We start from the raw sequence: 17,896 nt of genomic DNA, 5'->3' as shown, positions 1-17,896 counted from the left end.
ACCGTGTAGTGCTGTAGTATTTATTATTGAAAACTATCCGCGTATAAGTGAACCCTCACAGTTCAAACCTGTGCTGTCTAAGGGTAACTGGCTTCACTCAAAGGATGCTGACGAGGAATCTGTGGACTCAAAGCCTACTGTTAAACTCCTAAACTTTTGTTTTTGACTGTGTGACTTTCCCATGCTAGGCACATAGGGTTCATTCTTCTCCTTCTGCCATAATTTAAAGTAAGTCAGTCAGAGAATGCAGTATTTGAAGGGAAGATTCTGATGAAGATTAAGATGTGACTTCTCAAAACGCCCTTCCGTGCTTCTCTTCCCTATAAAGCAGTCATCGTTTCAGCCTGGCTAGTTGGATGGCCCAAGGTAAGGCCAAAGATCGTGGCATGTGTTGGTTCAATGGAGAATTAATGAAATTCTAAACAGAAAGTCTGTGCCTGTCTCACCTGAATGATCAATCCAGCAGCTTACCTAGCTTCACAGCGTAAACAAGCATCCAAGAACAGACAATACCAACTAGCTTCCTAGACACGCCTCAAAATGCATGTCTTTCCTTTCCATATTTGCAAGGAACCTAAGAAAGAAGCAATAGAAGGGCAGTCCATTTGTTCCTTCCCCTTGCCCGACAGACTCTCTGAGCCTGGCCTGCATTCTGTCTTGGAGTCAGAACAGGTTCTCTGTTCAGGCCAGAATGTTTCAACCTTGGGACTGGGGGTAAGGGGCAAGAAGAAAGGCACATGAGAATTTTTAGGGGTGGAAGAGCATAACTTGAAAACAAACTGCTTTGTTTCAACCATTTTTATCTGTTTACAATTCATGAAAATATATTTTGAAAATTTAAATAATTTTCAAGCAAGACATGAGAATTCTATGTTTATCAAAAAAGACATGGTATGGATTTAAAAAAGGTTGAGAAATTCTGGTTTATGCCATTGATTAGGGCCTCTGGTGGACAGTGCTCAGCACCTTGGCTTCCTTTTTTACTTCCTGCCCATTTATATGTTTATTCTGAGTTTTTAGCTTTGGGGGAATGTTTTATGTTTCCAGTTTGTCTGCATTATCTTTCTTTAATTAAACGCTAACCACAAAATAGCTTTATTAGCAGCTAGACTTCAGCAACATCTCAAATGTAATTAACATAAATAGTTTAAACATTCCTTTTCTAAAAGGAATTTAGAGATTTGCTTAAAGCAAATTATATTTTTGCAAAACCCAATTCATGCCAATACGTAAATGTGAAAATGGTGGGAATGAACTTTCTCTGTCTTTCATTCATTATTTCATCCATTCATCCATGCAATGAAACACTGAGTGTCTATAGTGTGCCAGGCACATGGAATGTGCACCAACTGATATGCAACAGTCACACTAACCTGTGTGAGAATAGATGTACCATAAGGCCCCTGTCAGCAGTGCTCCAATCACAAATGCTGCGAACGCAATGCCCATCACCGTTAGGGTGTCCAGACCATGGAATATCGCTATAATGAAGAGAAACCAATGCATACGTTGAGTGACTCTGCATCACATGCTGCAATTTTATATTGTTTCACAAGTATTGTCAGAAAGGCTGAGCACCAGCTAATAAAATCTGAGGATAAAAAGCAGATTCCAACAAAATACACTGTATGTGTAACTTGCAAATATTTTCTCAACAGAAAAACGAAAATTTCAGATTTCCAAGATACCCCCAGTTTGCAATTTATTTTGAGCAACAAACTTACTAAAAAAAATCAGATTTGTCAACTCTGTAAAACCTTAGGTCTATGGTTCATTGTCTCAATCTGAAGACCTACTATTTGAATGGTAAAGTGGCTTGAAAAGTCAAAGGTTAAGATGCTTGGGAAAATAAGGTGAACTTCTATCAAAATCTGACTCATGGCTTCTTATTCACTGAACACTGAGACACTACACAAAAAACAACAAGACACTACATAAAAAACACACTCCAAACACTTTACAAACATACCTTCATGAACATTTAAAAGTATGAAAGATAACAGGAAGAAAGGTGGTGAGAAGGAGAAAACATACAATAAGGATAAACTATTCCTATGGATTATAAAATCTCACTGACCTCCTCACATTAAACCCTCCATCTCAACAATTACCTATTGTGTCATTTAACACAACTTACTTTTTAACACTTTTCCAACCATGATCTTTCTATAAGGTGAACGGAAATACTCCTCAGTGGGGAGTGATGTCAATTTTATGGTCAGCAAAACATATAAATAGAACCAACTGTTCCTCAATTTGGCAAAGATTTTTATATTTGAAATTAACTCTAGGCCACAGAAATAGAACACTTCCTTTCATTTAAGAGAACTACCTTCTTTGGATCACTTATAAAAAGTAAAAATCAGTTTCCAAGGGAGAGAGGTTTTTAGTGGAATAAAATTTCTAGTCTCTCTCTTTTTCTTTTTTTACTATAAATTGAAGGTACAGGATCTCCCCATTATTTCAATACTGTTTCTATGCTCCTCTCCAGTCAGAAGTGACTCCAGCTGATCTCTATGTAAATTCAATAACTTCAGGGTAGAAGATACAGGGGTAGACAAAGGTGACCCTTGAGCAGCCCCAGCACTTGAAAGGGCTCAGGAAAAGTATAATGTGGTAGAGAAGATTCTGAAGGATCCAAATTCCCAAGTCCTGGTCCCTACTCTTCTAGCCATGGGCCCTATGGTGTTCATTTAACTTCTAAAAAATGGGACAGCACTACCTCACCTGCTGAAGGCAGGGGGTAAACAAAAGGAGTTTGCAAAGGGGCTGGGGATCCCCTAGGAGGAGTAAGAAGTGGGAAGAACGCTATGGAGGTTAAGATGAACCAAGCCGCCATCAACCTAATTTAGTCTGTAGGACAGATATTAAAAGATGACTTGGCTTGGGCTTCCCTGGTGGCGCAGTGGTTGAGAGTTCGCCTGCCGATGCAGGGGACACGGGTTCGTGCTCCGGTACGGGAAGATCCCACATGCTGCGGAGCGGCTAGGCCTGTGAGCCATGGCCACCGAGTCTGCGCGTCCGGAGCCTGTGCTCCTCAACGGGAGAGGCCACAACAGTGAGAGGCCCACGTACCGCAAAAAAAAAGATGACTTGTCTTTTCATGCCTACAGATGCAAAAGTGGGGCATGAGTAAAAGTTTTTAATGAAAATATTCTAAAATTCTAAAGATGAAGGTGTCATTTATGAGAATCAGACTAGGTGAGAACCAGAGAATGTGTCCATATGCATCTCTTTCTGGGTTCATGATACTATTCCATGATATTGTTAAAATAATACACTTAATAGAATGGTTTATAAAGTACTTAGCATAAAGGAACTCTCCAGACTGATTTTTACATGTATGTGATGGGGTCAGCCATGGAGACTAACCTGGAAAGTCTTAAAGAGGAAAAAAGTATAGACTCTCCTCACAAGGCAACATTATCTAGAAGAGCTCTGGGTGCACACCCAGAAAGCCCAGGCTCTTGTCCTGCCTCAGTGACAATTACAACCATGGGGAAGTCACTTAAATACTTCTGGGTCAGAGTTTTCTTCTGTATAAAGCAATGAAATTGGCCCAGATAATTTCCAACGCATCATTTTGCAGCAGTTGGTCTCTCTCCCTTTTTGTCTTATAAGCCTTCTCAACACCCCTTGGACTAGTGATTGTCTTAATGGTATAGCAGCTAGTTCCTTTATCACTACTTCTCTGAGCAGGTAGATACTGCTGATGATACATAAAGCAAACCCCTCCCATAGCTGTATGTTAATGCTTTCAGATCACAATCGATATAAGTATGCAGACGATGAACTTCTCTAAAACTAAGAAAGTTACTACATTCGCATTAAGGTGATACACACCAATGGGTTAACAAATTCATATTTTAAAATGGCAAAGGTAGAGAGGAAAAAAGAAAGGAGAATGAAGGAATGACAGGGGAAGGGAAAAAAGAAAGTTCGAGAAAAATGGGGTGAGGGAGAATGAGAGCAGAAGTCTTCTTATCAAAACTCAAAGTTTGGCAAATGTTCCATAACCAACTCATTCTTATAAAAGCCCAGGAGGCTTTATTTCGAAACAGTTGCATAAAGACTTACGTGGAGAAACTGGAATCGGTTTCTTAATGCTTGGACCTGTTTCTGAAACAAAAACATAAATCACAATGCGTTCTACAGAGAAACCAAGTTCTAAGCGAAAGGTCATCGAAATCTCAGCAGAGGCTGACACTTTTCTATTTGTTAATAAATACTTCCTCTGTAAAAGCTCTGTCAATTATCCTCTTTAGATATCAAGACTATAACATGGATTACTCAGAAATTTTAAACACTGTACTTTGTTAGTGATCAATTGTACAGTTTCTCCAATTTGAAGAAAAATTGAAGGCAAACACCTTTAAGGAATCTGAGTCTGATAATTCGTGTGTGTGTGTGTGTGTGTGTGTGTGTGTGTGTGTATATACCTTTCTGTTTATTTAAAAAAGGATCCAATATCTTTAAATCCTGTGTTTCTCCAGTGTATTCAATATTTGTTTTTTGGGGTTTTTTTTGGCCATACGCGGGCCTCTCGCTGCTGTGGCCTCTCCCGTTGCGGAGCACAGGCTCCGGACGCGCAGGCTCAGCAGCCATGGCTCACGGGCCCAGCCACTCCGTGGCATGTGGGATCTTTCCGGACTGGGACACGAACCCGTGTCCCTTGCATCAGCAGGCGGACTCTCAAACACTGCGCCACCAGGGAAGCCCAGTGTATTCAATATTATTCGACTTTCAAAAAAGTCTCTTAATGTACACAAGTGTTGTAAAGGCATCTTCATTCTTCCATCCTAATACTATCAATCATCCTATAGTTCAGCTCCTCATCACGCATCTGCATTATTACAGAGCTTTTCTAACTGGTCTCCTTGTCACCACTACTGCTCCCACCCCAAATGTTTCTCCCCCCATATGTGCCCCCAGAGTGACTTTTCCAGAGCTCAGAGCTGATTATGCTATTGCCCTGATTAAAACACTCAATGACTTCCCTTCGTTTATGCGGAAAAAAATCCAAACTCTCTAGCACAGCACAGAGAGGTCTGCCTCCCTCTATCCACCTCTCTCCAGCCTCCTTTCCTCATGAGCTCCTCACCCGTGCTGGGCTCCTTGTAGTGAAGTTCCCCCAATTCTCCATGTGGCTCCATGTCATCACAAGTTGCAAGCCATCCCCTCAAGTACCCCCCGCTCTCCCAGACCTGCTTTGCTGGCATTTTCACAGGGAGGCCTTCTCTGATTCTCTCATAGTTCATGCCCACCCCAGCAGGACAAGTCTCTCCCACCTCTGCTCATTCCCTCCCTCTTCTGTTATAAATGTGCCACATCACATCGGAATTCTCTCAATTTTGTTTACCCCCAGAGTCTAGATCTTATTCATCTGTATATCCTCAGGGCTCAGCCTGGCATAGAACGGCCTTAGCAGAAATGCTTGGTGGAGGATGGTTAGAATGTTGACGCACTTTTTGAAAATAAAGGCAATAAAGGAAATTTGGAGTAAGACTATAAGAAAATGCTTATATGCTTTGACATTTCTATACAATGCCTTTGTGTTCAGAAAGTGCTAGAAAGCCTAATCTCATTTGAGGTTTCAACCAACCCCGTAAGGGAGGCAGAAAAAGAATTCTTATCACTATTTTACCAATGAGAAGCCTGAGACTGTTATCATGTGACCAGCCCAAGGTCAGAGCTGGAAAGCATCAGGGTAGGGGCTGACCAAGGATTCCAGATTCTGCCCCGTAAGCTAAATGACTGGTGAGTGTTGCTCTGTCCTTAGCTGGGGAAGCACTGATTAAGAAAGTACTTGTGCATAGTGACATGCTATTCTCAACAGTGAGAATATCATAGACCAGGGGGTAGCATATAACAGCCAACCACTCTAGTTTTGTTTAAGTGAACTAAAGATGAATTTTATATTTTTAAGTCATTGAAAAAAATGAAAATAAGATTTTATGATGTGAAAATTATATGAAAGTCAAATCTCTTCCATAAATAAAGTTTTATTGGAACATAACAAGACTCATTCATTTATATATTGTCCACCGCTGCTTTCACGCTGCAACAGCGGTTAAATAGTCGAGGCAGGGACTCCATAAGCCACAACCTGAAAATATTCACCATTTGGCCCTTTATAGAAAAAATATGTTAAGTCCTCACACAGACTCTGCCCCTGTTCTTGAGAGTTTAAAAGTGATGTGTTTAGGACCTCTCTTCATCTCCATTTTCATTCAATAAAGGAACACACACCTTGTGTTGGAATCCATAGGGAAGCAAAAAAATCAACGTGAAAAACTGACCAAAACAAGCAGCATTTGAGTTGATGTTTATAAAAATAAAAAAAGCTAGATAGGATTGTAAATTCTCGGGATTAACCATCTTAGCTGGTTGATCACATTCTTGCAGCATGGGGTATCATGGTCCAGCTCTAAGGAAAGGAATGCTATGGGATGAATCAAAGCCACTACAACTGAACGATGCCCCCTGGAGTTGTGCAGCGTAGTGGCCCTAAGATCAGGATATATGCGAAAGTTATATTTAAATAGAATTACTAAGAAAATTAAAATAATTGTGTGTTTTAAAGAAAATCTATCTCAGTGTGCAGAACACACACCAACTACACAATGCACATAAGAGACTGTCTCCTGGGAGTTTGGCTCCACCAGCCTTACTGGCAGCAATAGAGTAACAACAGTGATGCCTTACATTTGTACATTTGTATAGTGTTCTACAATTGACAAAAAACCTTCACTTACATTTTCTCATTTTAAACTCTCAAGAGTCCTATGAAGTAGGGGTATCTAACCACAAAATTCTTCAAGAAGTAGTGGTTTGATACGCTGAACTAAGTCCAAAGGCATTTAAAGGTCTCTATAGCGTTCATCATGCGAGAAATATACACACTTCTGGGAAGAGTTCCATTCAATCAACCACCCATGGTTAAACTCTGTCACTCAAAACCCCAAGAGGTTTCAAATCATCATTCTCCCCTAAGGAGACATCAGATGTGAGAATGTAGGTTTTATAGTAAGGCCTGTGTGATAGATGACATTGTTTTAAAATTCTTAATGGATTTACGTTATGACCTAATCCTCTTACCCCACCCCGAATAGGGGCCTCCTCATAGAGCTAAGCAGAAACAGTTGTTGCTCATTTCCCCAGAGGCGAAGTTCCTCCATGCTTTCTGTGCATAAACAATAATAAGCACAAGCTGCAGATACAAGGTTAAAGGATTTTATCCTCTAACACTTGGGTTCCAAAATTCCCAATAACCCCTGAGTATAACTAAAATAGTTTGATCTCCACCGGAACCCTATGATCGATTTGGCATGCTGAAAGGAAAAGAGTGGACAGAACAATATTTACTTTTGGTTTCAGGGTACGATTGCAAGAAAGGAATCCTAGCTATTACTGTAAAGAGAATTTTAACAGTAAAGATTTCTTTACACACAGAACAAACTATAATCAACATTCTGAATTAAATCTTTTCATATACTCTGAGCAAGCTTTGGTCTGCCCCAGAACCAAAATTTCCCTCCTCAGACTGTTAGGCATGGTTTTCATAAAAGGGATATTTCTGGGCTTATGCATGAGTAACTGACCACAGCTTCTGGCCTCAGGCTTTCAATTCAGCTCTCCTAAACATGGCAGGACCAGGCAGGCCCACAGGGAAATGAGGTGTCTAACAGGCACCCACATCTATTAGTATTTGACACAGAAGGAAGGATGGGGAGACAAAGAAGCTTGTGCAGATCACTGAAGATATACTTTTTACTAACTTTATTGCACTCTTAACAAATTAATTAATCTCTTCTCTGGGTTCTTTCAATATCAATAGGCACTGCAATTGCCTGTTCACTTATCTGCATCCTTCTACTAGATCAGCGGTTCTCAACTGGGGGTGATTTTTGCCTACTTGGCTCCTCAGGGGACATTTGGAAATGTCTAGACACATTTTGGGTTGTCACAACTGCTGGTGGAAGGGTTTGCTAAGGACATCTAGTAGGTAGAGGCCAGGGGTGCTCCTCAACATCCTACAATTCACAGGATAACGCCCACAGCAAAGAGTTATCCAGCCCAAAACATCAGTAGTGCATTAGATTGTAAAGCCTTCATTCAAAGATAGGAAAATTTGTTTACTATATGCCAAGCATGTAGTAGGTCCTCAATAAACATTTCCATTATAAATAACCATAAATATCATATATATCTTATTATTGCATACATACCCTAGCAACTCAACTTCCATGCTGCTTTCAGAGTAGCCTTCCTAAATGATCTGACCATCGGTTCTCTACTTGAGATCTTTGATGGGTCTCAACTTTTAAAGGTGCATACTGGATTATTTGTGAATAAAATGAGATGTCTGGGTTTCCTTCAAAACAATCCAGGGACAGGAAGTGATAAAACAAAACTGGCTATGAATTGGTAATTGTTGAAACCAATTGAAGGGTTTATGGGAGTTCATTCTACTATTACCTCTGTTTCTGTTTAGATTTGAACTTTTCTAAAGTAAAAAGTTTTCAAAATGTGAAGCACATTGAATGAAAAAGAAACCCTATGATATCTCTTCCTTACTGGATAGAGACTGAATGTCTTGGTCTGTTAATTAAACATTCATACCATCTTTCTACTCAGCTTCCCCTCATCTCTACCTCAGCCTGAGGACAAAACCTGGCTGGTGCTTTAGACTATTTTTGTTCTGGAAAAATCAAATGTGTTCCAAAAAGTAACGCCTCTCTTGGATTAATTTCCAACTGACGTTCACAACTTTCCCTTCCACTCCCCTCTAATCCCCCGCAAAAACCCTAGTTTGGCTGAGATGTTAAGAGGAAGGAAAGGAAATTAACATTTACTGAGTGCCCATGATATGCCAGGTACTGTCCTGAGCACATTTTAACCTTTAAAAAGTTATGTGTAAAATACATAGCTAGTGGGAAGCAGCCGCACAGCACAGGGAGATCAGCTCGGTGCTTTGTGACCAGCTAGAGGGGTGGGATAGGGAGGGTGGGAGGGAGGGAGACGCAAGAGGGAAGAGATATGGGGACATATGTATATGTATAACTGATTCACTTTGCTATAAAGCAGAAACTAACACACCATTGTAAAGCAATTATACTCCAACAAAGATGTTTTAAAAAAAAAAAAGTTATGTGGTAGAAATATGGAGAAAATTCAGTATTTTAAACACTTAACTTGCTAAGAATTATATATTGTATATAAATCATGGCAAATTTGGGGATGTTCTTTTGTGCCCCCAATTTTTTTTATATATATGCCCTAAATTTCAGATGATTACTTTTCCCTTTCACCATTAAAAAATAAAATCATCACTGACGTGGTGTAATCATTTTTATTATGTAAGCCCAAGTGTTCTCAGATGCTGTAAAAAGTGGTCACAGCATCCAAAGCAAACAGCACTAACCTGCCTATACTTCAAAATATTTCAGAAAATATGGTAGGACGGCACCATCTCAACTATTTTAATTGTTTTGCCATAAACCATAATCTGCATAAACTATTCACGTTTCCTGGGCTTTTTTGTGAGTTACAATGCAAAGTCACAGAACTTGTCCTAAACTTTAATACTCTCTTAAACAGTTTACATGTTTCCCAACATCTTAACCCTTTGGGGGAACAGACTTTTTTCCTTAAATTCTTTTTTTTTTTTTTTTGAAAATGAAAAGATTCTATTTATTTGTATACGGTTATATGAGCATAGAGAAAGGGATGGAAAGATATACACAGGATACAAAAATTGTTAACTTTCATTAACCAGGTGTGGGTTAAGGACTAGTTATTACCTATTTTATTATACATTTAATATTGCATCAACTGTTAGAATGAATAGGTATTAATTTTATAATTAAAAATCAATAAAAAATTTAAAATGAAAACTTAAAATAAGTAATAAAATATATTGCTGGAAAACAGAAATTTTCTCAAATTATTGCATTTCTCCTCTTCCTTTAAACCCATTTCTTTTTAATTTTTATTGAAGTATAGTTGCTTTACAATATTGTGCTAGTTTATACTGTACAGCAAAGTGAATCAGCTACACATATACATATATCCCCTCTTTTTTGGATTTCCTTCTCATTTAGGTCACCACAGAGCACTGAGTAGAGTTCTCTGTGCTATACAGTAGGTTCTCATTAGTTATCCGTTTAACACATAGTATCAATAGTGTAAATTCTTCAACTTCTTTTCATTTCATAATTATTAGAGTACTTGGGTGCTAACTTGCATACCAGTGTGATGCGGCATGAACAGGGGAAGGGGCCAGGAAGAGGGGTATGAAGAGACAGATGCCTATGTTGCTTGCAGTTTTTATTAAAAACTAGAATCAACCTCCCCCTAGGACAAGGCATAGGGTTTAAGAGCACAGGCTCTGGAATCAAAGTTCCTTGATTTGAATCCCAGACCCACCATTTATTTATATGCCTTGGCCATCCTTGTTCTATACTATACTTGCCTCACAGAGGGGCTATGTGGATCATATACTATTATCCACATAAAGCATTTAGCACAGAGCCTTGTACTAAGTAAATGCTCAATAAATGTTAGATCATCATTATCATCATCTCCATCTCCATCATTGCCACTACCATCATCATCTATTATTGAAAATTTAAGAAGCAAAAGAATTCTAATCCAATGTTGGTTCCCAAGGGACTGAGATATCAAAGGTAGCAAAGATGTGCTGCAAGGTTCAGGAAAGTTCCATTAAAAACAGTGGCCCAGAGGAGGGACCCAGAATTATTTACTTAGTCTAGATGGCCTATTCTCCCTGTCCACAGAAGGAAGAAACACCACCTGAAATGTGTCCATGCTACTGGCAGTGGTAGCCACAGAGCAGCCCTGTGGCTGGCTGTGAAGCTGAAAACTTCTATCTGCCCCAGAAAACCCAAGTGTTGAGAAATAAGATGGACCAAATGGCCAGGGAGAGCTAGAACTTTGGTCCAGTCTCCAAAGAGCACCCAGATAGTAAAAAGACAGTAAACCATCCCATTGGTTGGGAAATTTTTACCCCCAAAGTTATTCCCAACAAGACATCTGCCCACTTCCAGAGATACTATAGTATGTTATCTTACTACAGTAACACATTAGGCTGTCTGGCAGGAAGAACATTCACGATCCTGTTATTTTTCAAAGAGACCAATGTTATCAGGCAAATGGCCACACTCCCCTTATAAATGATTATTCCAAATCACTGAGAGGTAGAAGGAAAGCACAGACCCCAGTGGCCTGCATTGAGGAGAAATGCTTCTAGAGTCAAAGGAAAATAAACATAAAAGGTGGGAGGAGTCACTCATAAAGCTAAAAACTGCCAGAAAACCTACCCCATTCAGTGTAAAGTTAGAAAGAGCATTTGCATACAGCCTCTGCTCTGGGAAGCCAGCCTACAGTCTAACCTTCTCAATTTGTTTAACAAACAGAAGCAATAAACTTTCTTCACTGCATGCTTCTCCACTAAAATCTACTCTCAATTAGCAAATCTCATGAAATTGCTTTGATATTTGGTAAAACTTTACTCTTGAACTTTTATGTAAAGAAAACACTGACCTTTCAGGATAATTACAAAGTTTAAATAAAAGAGGAATTACTTAGAAAAATACCACCAGAATTAAAAGAATGGATGAATGAATTACTGGAAGTTATACGGATGCCTAATTATTGTCTGGCACAGGAAAAAGCAAGTTGCTGCCTTCAGTTACCAGCAGAACGACCTCTCTCAAAACAGGTAAGAGTAACAGATGGAGTAGAGGTAGCTGTTGCTGTTGTTAAACCACTTTCACAGCACAAAACAGAGCCAGCTGTCGCCCAATCGTCACATATACTTTGCAACACAGTTAATTTATTCTTATTTCTTTCCCTTGGACCCAAAAAACAAGGAACTATTTGGGCAATCCACTTAGAAAGACTGAGGCTGTTATAGCTGTTTCAAACTATTGAAAACCAACTAATAACCTAATAACGTAAAACAGACAACAACAACAAAAACATTGATGAGGAACCAATAAACATCTCACGTGTACATTTCACACCAACTTTAGGAGGGCTGGGAAGTGAACGAAAAATGGTTTTGCTTCTTCAAACAGTACAGCTGAGTGTTACAGCTGAAAAGGCCTCTGGGGGTCATCTGGTCGAAACCCCTCTTTTTCCAGATAAAGAAAATGAAACCCCAGGACCTAAGGGGAGAGCTCCAAAGTGCCACAGCCAGCTAGCAGGGAAAGCCAAGAGCTGTGCATAAGATTCTAAAAACTAAATTATAAAAATGCACTTGAACAGTTCTCAGCCTTCTTTCGGCTGTGACACCTAAGATGGATGGTGTTCACATAGATAGTGCCCTCCCCAAAGGCATCTGCGGTCCTGAAAAAGTACTCTAATAGCTTGCAGCCAGTACAACCTTTCCCAGTAGGTCATGGAAAAATGGGCTATGGACTCCATGCAATTCCAGCAGGAACTCTAACCCTCTCCTACACTTCCTCAAGGAAGCATATTTGCACGCAAGGGAGAGTGACATCGTGATGTGATGGAGGCAACCTAGACTTTGATCTAATATTTAAAGAGGAAATCATTGGGACTTCCCTGGCAGTACAGTGGTTAAGACCACACTTCCACTGCAGGGGGCACGGGTTCGATCCCTGGTTGGGTAACTAAGATCCCATATGCCGTGCAGCATGGCCAAAAAGGGGAAAATAAATAAATAAATAAGGAAATCATTTGCAAAGGTATCACTAACCGCATGCCAGCAGGAGAACCAACTAAATAAAATACTCCTTGGGCAAAGAATTCTATTCTAAAGTTACTAATTGGCTATTAATTTTTTATTTTAATTTTGTATTTCTTTTGAATACAAGTGGACTTTGATTTACAGTATTGAAGCCTCTTAATGAGCAGCCCTCAGGCTTCTCTGACTGTGCCTCCTTGAAACGCACCTTTAAATTGTACTTCATGGTGGATCACAGCGAGGGGCTTGGTGAACGTCTTCTTATTCTGCATCATGGCCCAGATCATCGAGGCATCCAGCGAGGTGCAGGCTTCATCAGGAAGCACACACTGCAGAGAGGCAGAGCAAAGCAGAGTCGGGAGGTCACTCAAAAGGGCCTGCACAGCTGACCTGTGGCCCCTTATCAGACAGCTCACAGCTGTTTACCCCAGAAAAACAGGACATTGGGATGGTTTCAAAGAACCACAAATAATCTGGGAGATGTGAGAGCAGGCCCAGTGTATTCTCAGCTGCACTTGAAGATGCAAACATGGCTGGACGGCTTCCCACAAAACAACTGGAGCTTTTAGTGTTATTTAGTCTGAAAAATAAAAAAACTACATGACGAATGTTGGCCCTTCACCAAGCTGGCTTCACATAAATGGTTCATGTTTGTGATTTGTGATTGTGGGAAACTTCATGTATTGCATTATGAGGGTGACAGATTTTACATTTGTTGTCCAAAAAGATAATCATGTTGTCGAGTACGTTTGATTTTTTAACTCTGGTATAGGCTCATGCAAAATGAAGCTTTCCAGGGTCATCTGCTTTTAATGTCCCAAAATGAAGTCCTGGGGAGTTGTGCCCAGGTGTGGAGGCCATGAGATCAGCTGTTTCTAGCTATTTTAAGGCTCCAAACTTAGAACCAGAATGCCCAAGCCTAGTGTATCTGTTTCCATTACCTTTTTCTTTAAAATAACTTTGGTTCCTTATCTATGCCCATCAGTGGGTAAAACGCTAATGTCAATGACATCCATTCCCTTTTGTTGGAAGAAGAAACATATCAATTATTTTAGAAGTCTATATACAGCAAGGTACCCAGAAAAGTTAATTAGCTTCCAGTTCTTCCAATCACAAAAGAGCAAAGACTTGTAGCTTTACTGTCATTGCTGCTCTAGGCAACATGAAAGTCAGATACATGTTATAAGAAGACAACTCTCCCCCTCTCCCCACCCCCCCGAAACAAACAAACAAACAAACAAGAAAAGCCTTTACAATAGCCCTCCTGTAAAGGGAAACAATGGATTTTCTGTGGAGAGGAATCATTACTGAAAAGATCTGCATTTTAGGAAAAGCCTTCTTACTTTCCTACTAGTTCTTTGGTTAAGCAAGAGTCTATGATTCTACAACAAACTCACTGCAAGACCCTGGGCAAGACACTGAACTCTCTGGCCTCAATTTCATCAGGAATGGGCAGGGTTGGACTCACCGATCTTTGAGAACTCTTCCTAGAAGATTCTTTGACTCTGTTTATTGTCATAGAAAGCACTCACAGGAATGTGGAAATATTAACCACAGACAGCAAACAGAGGGACAGTGGTAACAGCTCTATAAATGGTCCTCTGTCATCATATCTACCGTCTCATTTGCTCCTCTACCCAGGAGGGAAGCCGGTACTATTACTTCAATGGTACAGATGAGGACACGCAGGTTCTGAGAGGTCAGGGACTTGCTAACGTCCTGTTGGTAAGCAGCAGGCCTTCCTTCTCGGTCCTCCATGCCCTTTCCATTCTATCTTGCCTTGGATATAAATAGCGACTTTAGGCTTAGGGTCACAGCCCATGTCATCCCCTGTGACTTAGAACTCTCCTTTGAATGTTCTGGAAGGAAATATTAGGACTAATTTTCACAGATTAACACACTATGAAGCTGGGCTGCCACAGGCCAGGCTCACTGAAAGGTAACAGCCACACAGCCGTCAGTATAGACCCCTGGTAACTGCCAGGCCTCTCCTCCTAGATCCTAATCCCTAAAAGTTATCCTCTGGGTCCCAGCCATGCACGAAGCTCCACATGGTTTTCTACCATGGTCCACTACACCCCAACCTTGATGGCCACTGGAAAGTGAAGGCCCACACAGCTAAGGCACCAATGTTTCCAAAGGCAACCTAAAGAACACAGCCTAAATTACCTTATATACATATACGTCCTCCCGGAGGACTATGAAATCAGATTTGCTATATTTTCAAATGTATTATAAAATTTCCTATGGTCTTATGGAGAAATGGATGCCCAGGGGAATATAACAGTGCAAAGGATTCATGTCAATGGTAATCCATCCAATAATAATAATTTTTCCTTCTCCCTCTACACCCATCTCTTACAACCTGTGTATCAGGTGAGAAAATTCCATCCATACGATACATTATTAATGATAGGACTCGATTATTAGACTTTTAGACATTAATTGATATGTGATTATAAAAGGAATAGAAGTCAGCTTACACTGTGTGAGATATCTAAAAAATAAATGCACATATGAAATGATACATAATTACGGCAGATCACAGAAACAAAACTAAGCAGAAGATACCCTTTGTGCACAAGGCCAAAATGATGAGGTAATTACCCTTGCTGATCCTCCCTACCTTGGCCACGCCAGCAAGGTCAAAGGGTTCTGATTTCTGTTGTGGCAATAGAATGTACTGGTTCAATGTGGGGAGTGACATGAGGCGAACATGACGAACCGATGAGAAACCAAGAAAAATTAAAATATTTGTTAGTTTCCCTTAGAAGTCCTCATGAGACAAGTCAACCTTATAACTCACACAGAGAAGGTCAAAAAACAACTGCAATACAAATCTCAGCGGGACCTGGAAAAATTAATCCTCACACTGAACTTGTCCTTCGGCTCTCTGTACTCTTGGCACTGGATACTATCTGAATAGCAAAGATAAAGCCAGACCTCTCCTTCAGTGGAAAACAGTCTTGATTTATCATTTGTAAGATACTACTGAGTAGCACGCATGGAAAAAAAAAAATCATACTGTCAGGATTTATTCTCTAAGACTCCATAAAACTCAGTTCCCTGCTAACATGAACTTTATGGCTTCAACTGGGCAGTTCCCTAACCCCAAACCTCAACCTGCTGTAACTTGTGATTGAACTTCTCTGGTAGGTCACTGCCTCACCTAAAAATGTCAACATAACAGTACAAATGGATGAAGGACCACTAACCTTAGGTAACTTCTGGGGGTCCTTTTCCCTTTTGGTACACAATGTGAGCTCACACTGTAGAAAGAGCAGGGAGGTGTTGAAGATGGGCTTAAAAACAAAGCTGAATCGTTTCTTATCTATCTCGGCTTGCGGGATAGGAAAGTGCACTCTCTTGGGATTGTAGAACTTCACAGATTCATCTTTAGGACAAATGTTCTCAATGATAGTATAATCAGACATCCTATCAGGGTTCGAATATGGAGAGATAAAGCAAGTCTGGATGGCAAATCCCAGTTCTTGGTCAGCCTTGGTGACGGACACCTACAACAGAACAGAAAGATCAATTCAGAAACAAGTTAGCATGTCACTTTCACTCTAGGCACAAGGGTAACATATCAAAGCGGCCCTTCTGATGAGAGACATTGCTTTACTTTCATAACATATCCATATAGTCTTCCTTCTAATTACAAAAGTAACACACACTAATTGAAGAAACATACGTTTTCCTTTAAACTTGGTATAGATGATACAGTGAATTATTTAGTTCAAGTCCCAGCCTGGAAGAGTCTATAATACAAGATATGTAAGTCTCTTCAACCTCCCATAAGTCCTCTGGGAAATAAAAACAAAAGTACATCATGCACTTAAGTGGATTTTCCCAAATAAACAAAACACCAGTAGGCAAAGCCCCTAATGTCATTAATAGTGTATCACCTGTAAGGCAAGCTCTTTTAAAAAATTACTCAGGGGCTTCCCTGGTGGTGCAGTGCTTGAGAGTCCACCTGCTGATGCAAGGGACGCGGGTTCGTGCCCCGGTCCGGGAAGATCCCACATGCCGTGGAGCGGCTGGGCCCGTGAGCCATGGCCGCTGAGCCTGTGTGTCCGGAGCCTGTGCTCCGCAATGGGAGAGGCCACAACAGTGAGAGGCCCGTGTGCCGCAAAAAAAAAAAAAAAAAAAAAAAAAAAAAATTACTCAAAAAATAGAGGACAGAGGTAGAATCTATTTAAACTAGGCACGGAAGACCAAACTTCTAAACTGCAGCAAGTCAGACTGAGCCTAAAACATCGCAGTAAAGCTATAGATTGACCTGAAGTCCTGGTTCATGGTGAGCAGGCAGAGCTGGCCTCTGGGGCTGGATGTCGGGGAGGGTGTAATCTTGTGGCGATCACAGGCCTGGTGAAGTGTCCCAGCTTCTCAGAGGTCCAAACCAGACCTTGCCAAGTACTCTCCCTTCACTCTTTAAGCCCAAGGGTGTTTTAAGGGAAATCTAATCTGGAAACGTTTCCGACTCATTTACACTTCCCTCTTACAAAACATTTGTATGGGCTATGTCCAAACCTTGTTAAGGTTCTTTTCTTTAGAAACAGGAAGTAGTATTTGGCGAAGAGTAAACAGAATTCAATTCTCATCTCAACTACCAATTCAAATCTCAACTATCCTGAACTCAGCTAAAATCCTCAAACCAGACTGGATCCTCCATTTGGTGACACATGCATCACTGCGTGAACTGCCTCTCCCCTCTATTGCCTCATTCCTTGACTAAACTCAGGATCAAAATAAACTTAAACACTTTAGAAATAAAGTTGGTCCTCAACCATAGGCCAATAGCCCCAGAGTCCTTTCAAAGGCATGAAGATATAAACACACTTTCCATTCTGAAATACCCAGGGGAAATCCCTGACATTGCATGGGGCTTTTAGGCCACGGCACTATTTTGAAAGATCCCTATGTGGTTAACTGCAAGATGCTAAACAATGAAGATGACTGTGATAATGACATTTTGTTGTGCCTTAAAGCTTAATCCCTGAGAAATAGTCTTATGAGATAAATATTTTCAACTTCATTTTATAAATGGAGGAAAAACTGAACACACAGGATAGCTGACTTGTTCAAAATCATATCTAACAAACACTGGGTGAAACCAAGCCTTGAGCCCAGGTCTTCTGAGCCCGTCTATTTTCTCTTCAC

General features: G+C 40.4%; 1 protein-coding gene across 4 annotated transcripts in view; it reads right to left on the bottom strand.

Moving 5' to 3' along the window:
* Window positions 1–17,896, bottom strand: part of TGFBR3 (transforming growth factor beta receptor 3) — a 205,829-nt gene that overhangs the window by 12,398 nt on the left and 175,535 nt on the right. For 2 of the 4 annotated variants that reach the window (XM_082655951.1, XM_082655952.1), the window contains exons 13-16: window positions 15,949–16,248; window positions 12,942–13,062; window positions 4,078–4,119; window positions 1,374–1,481 (exon numbers count right to left, since the gene is read on the bottom strand). In XM_082655951.1, coding sequence (XP_082512077.1) covers window positions 1,374–1,481; window positions 4,078–4,119; window positions 12,942–13,062; window positions 15,949–16,248 — 571 coding nt within the window. The remainder of the gene's footprint in view (window positions 1–1,373; window positions 1,482–4,077; window positions 4,120–12,941; window positions 13,063–15,948; window positions 16,249–17,896) is intronic. The other 2 variants (XM_082655953.1, XM_082655954.1) reach the window with 1 other exon arrangement.

This window comes from Grampus griseus (genome assembly GCF_964374135.1).
Source record: "Grampus griseus genome assembly, chromosome: 1".
Classification (NCBI taxonomy): domain Eukaryota; kingdom Metazoa; phylum Chordata; class Mammalia; order Artiodactyla; family Delphinidae; genus Grampus; species Grampus griseus.
Note: the sequence above shows the minus strand (reverse complement) of the source record. Positions and strands in the feature narration are given on the sequence as shown.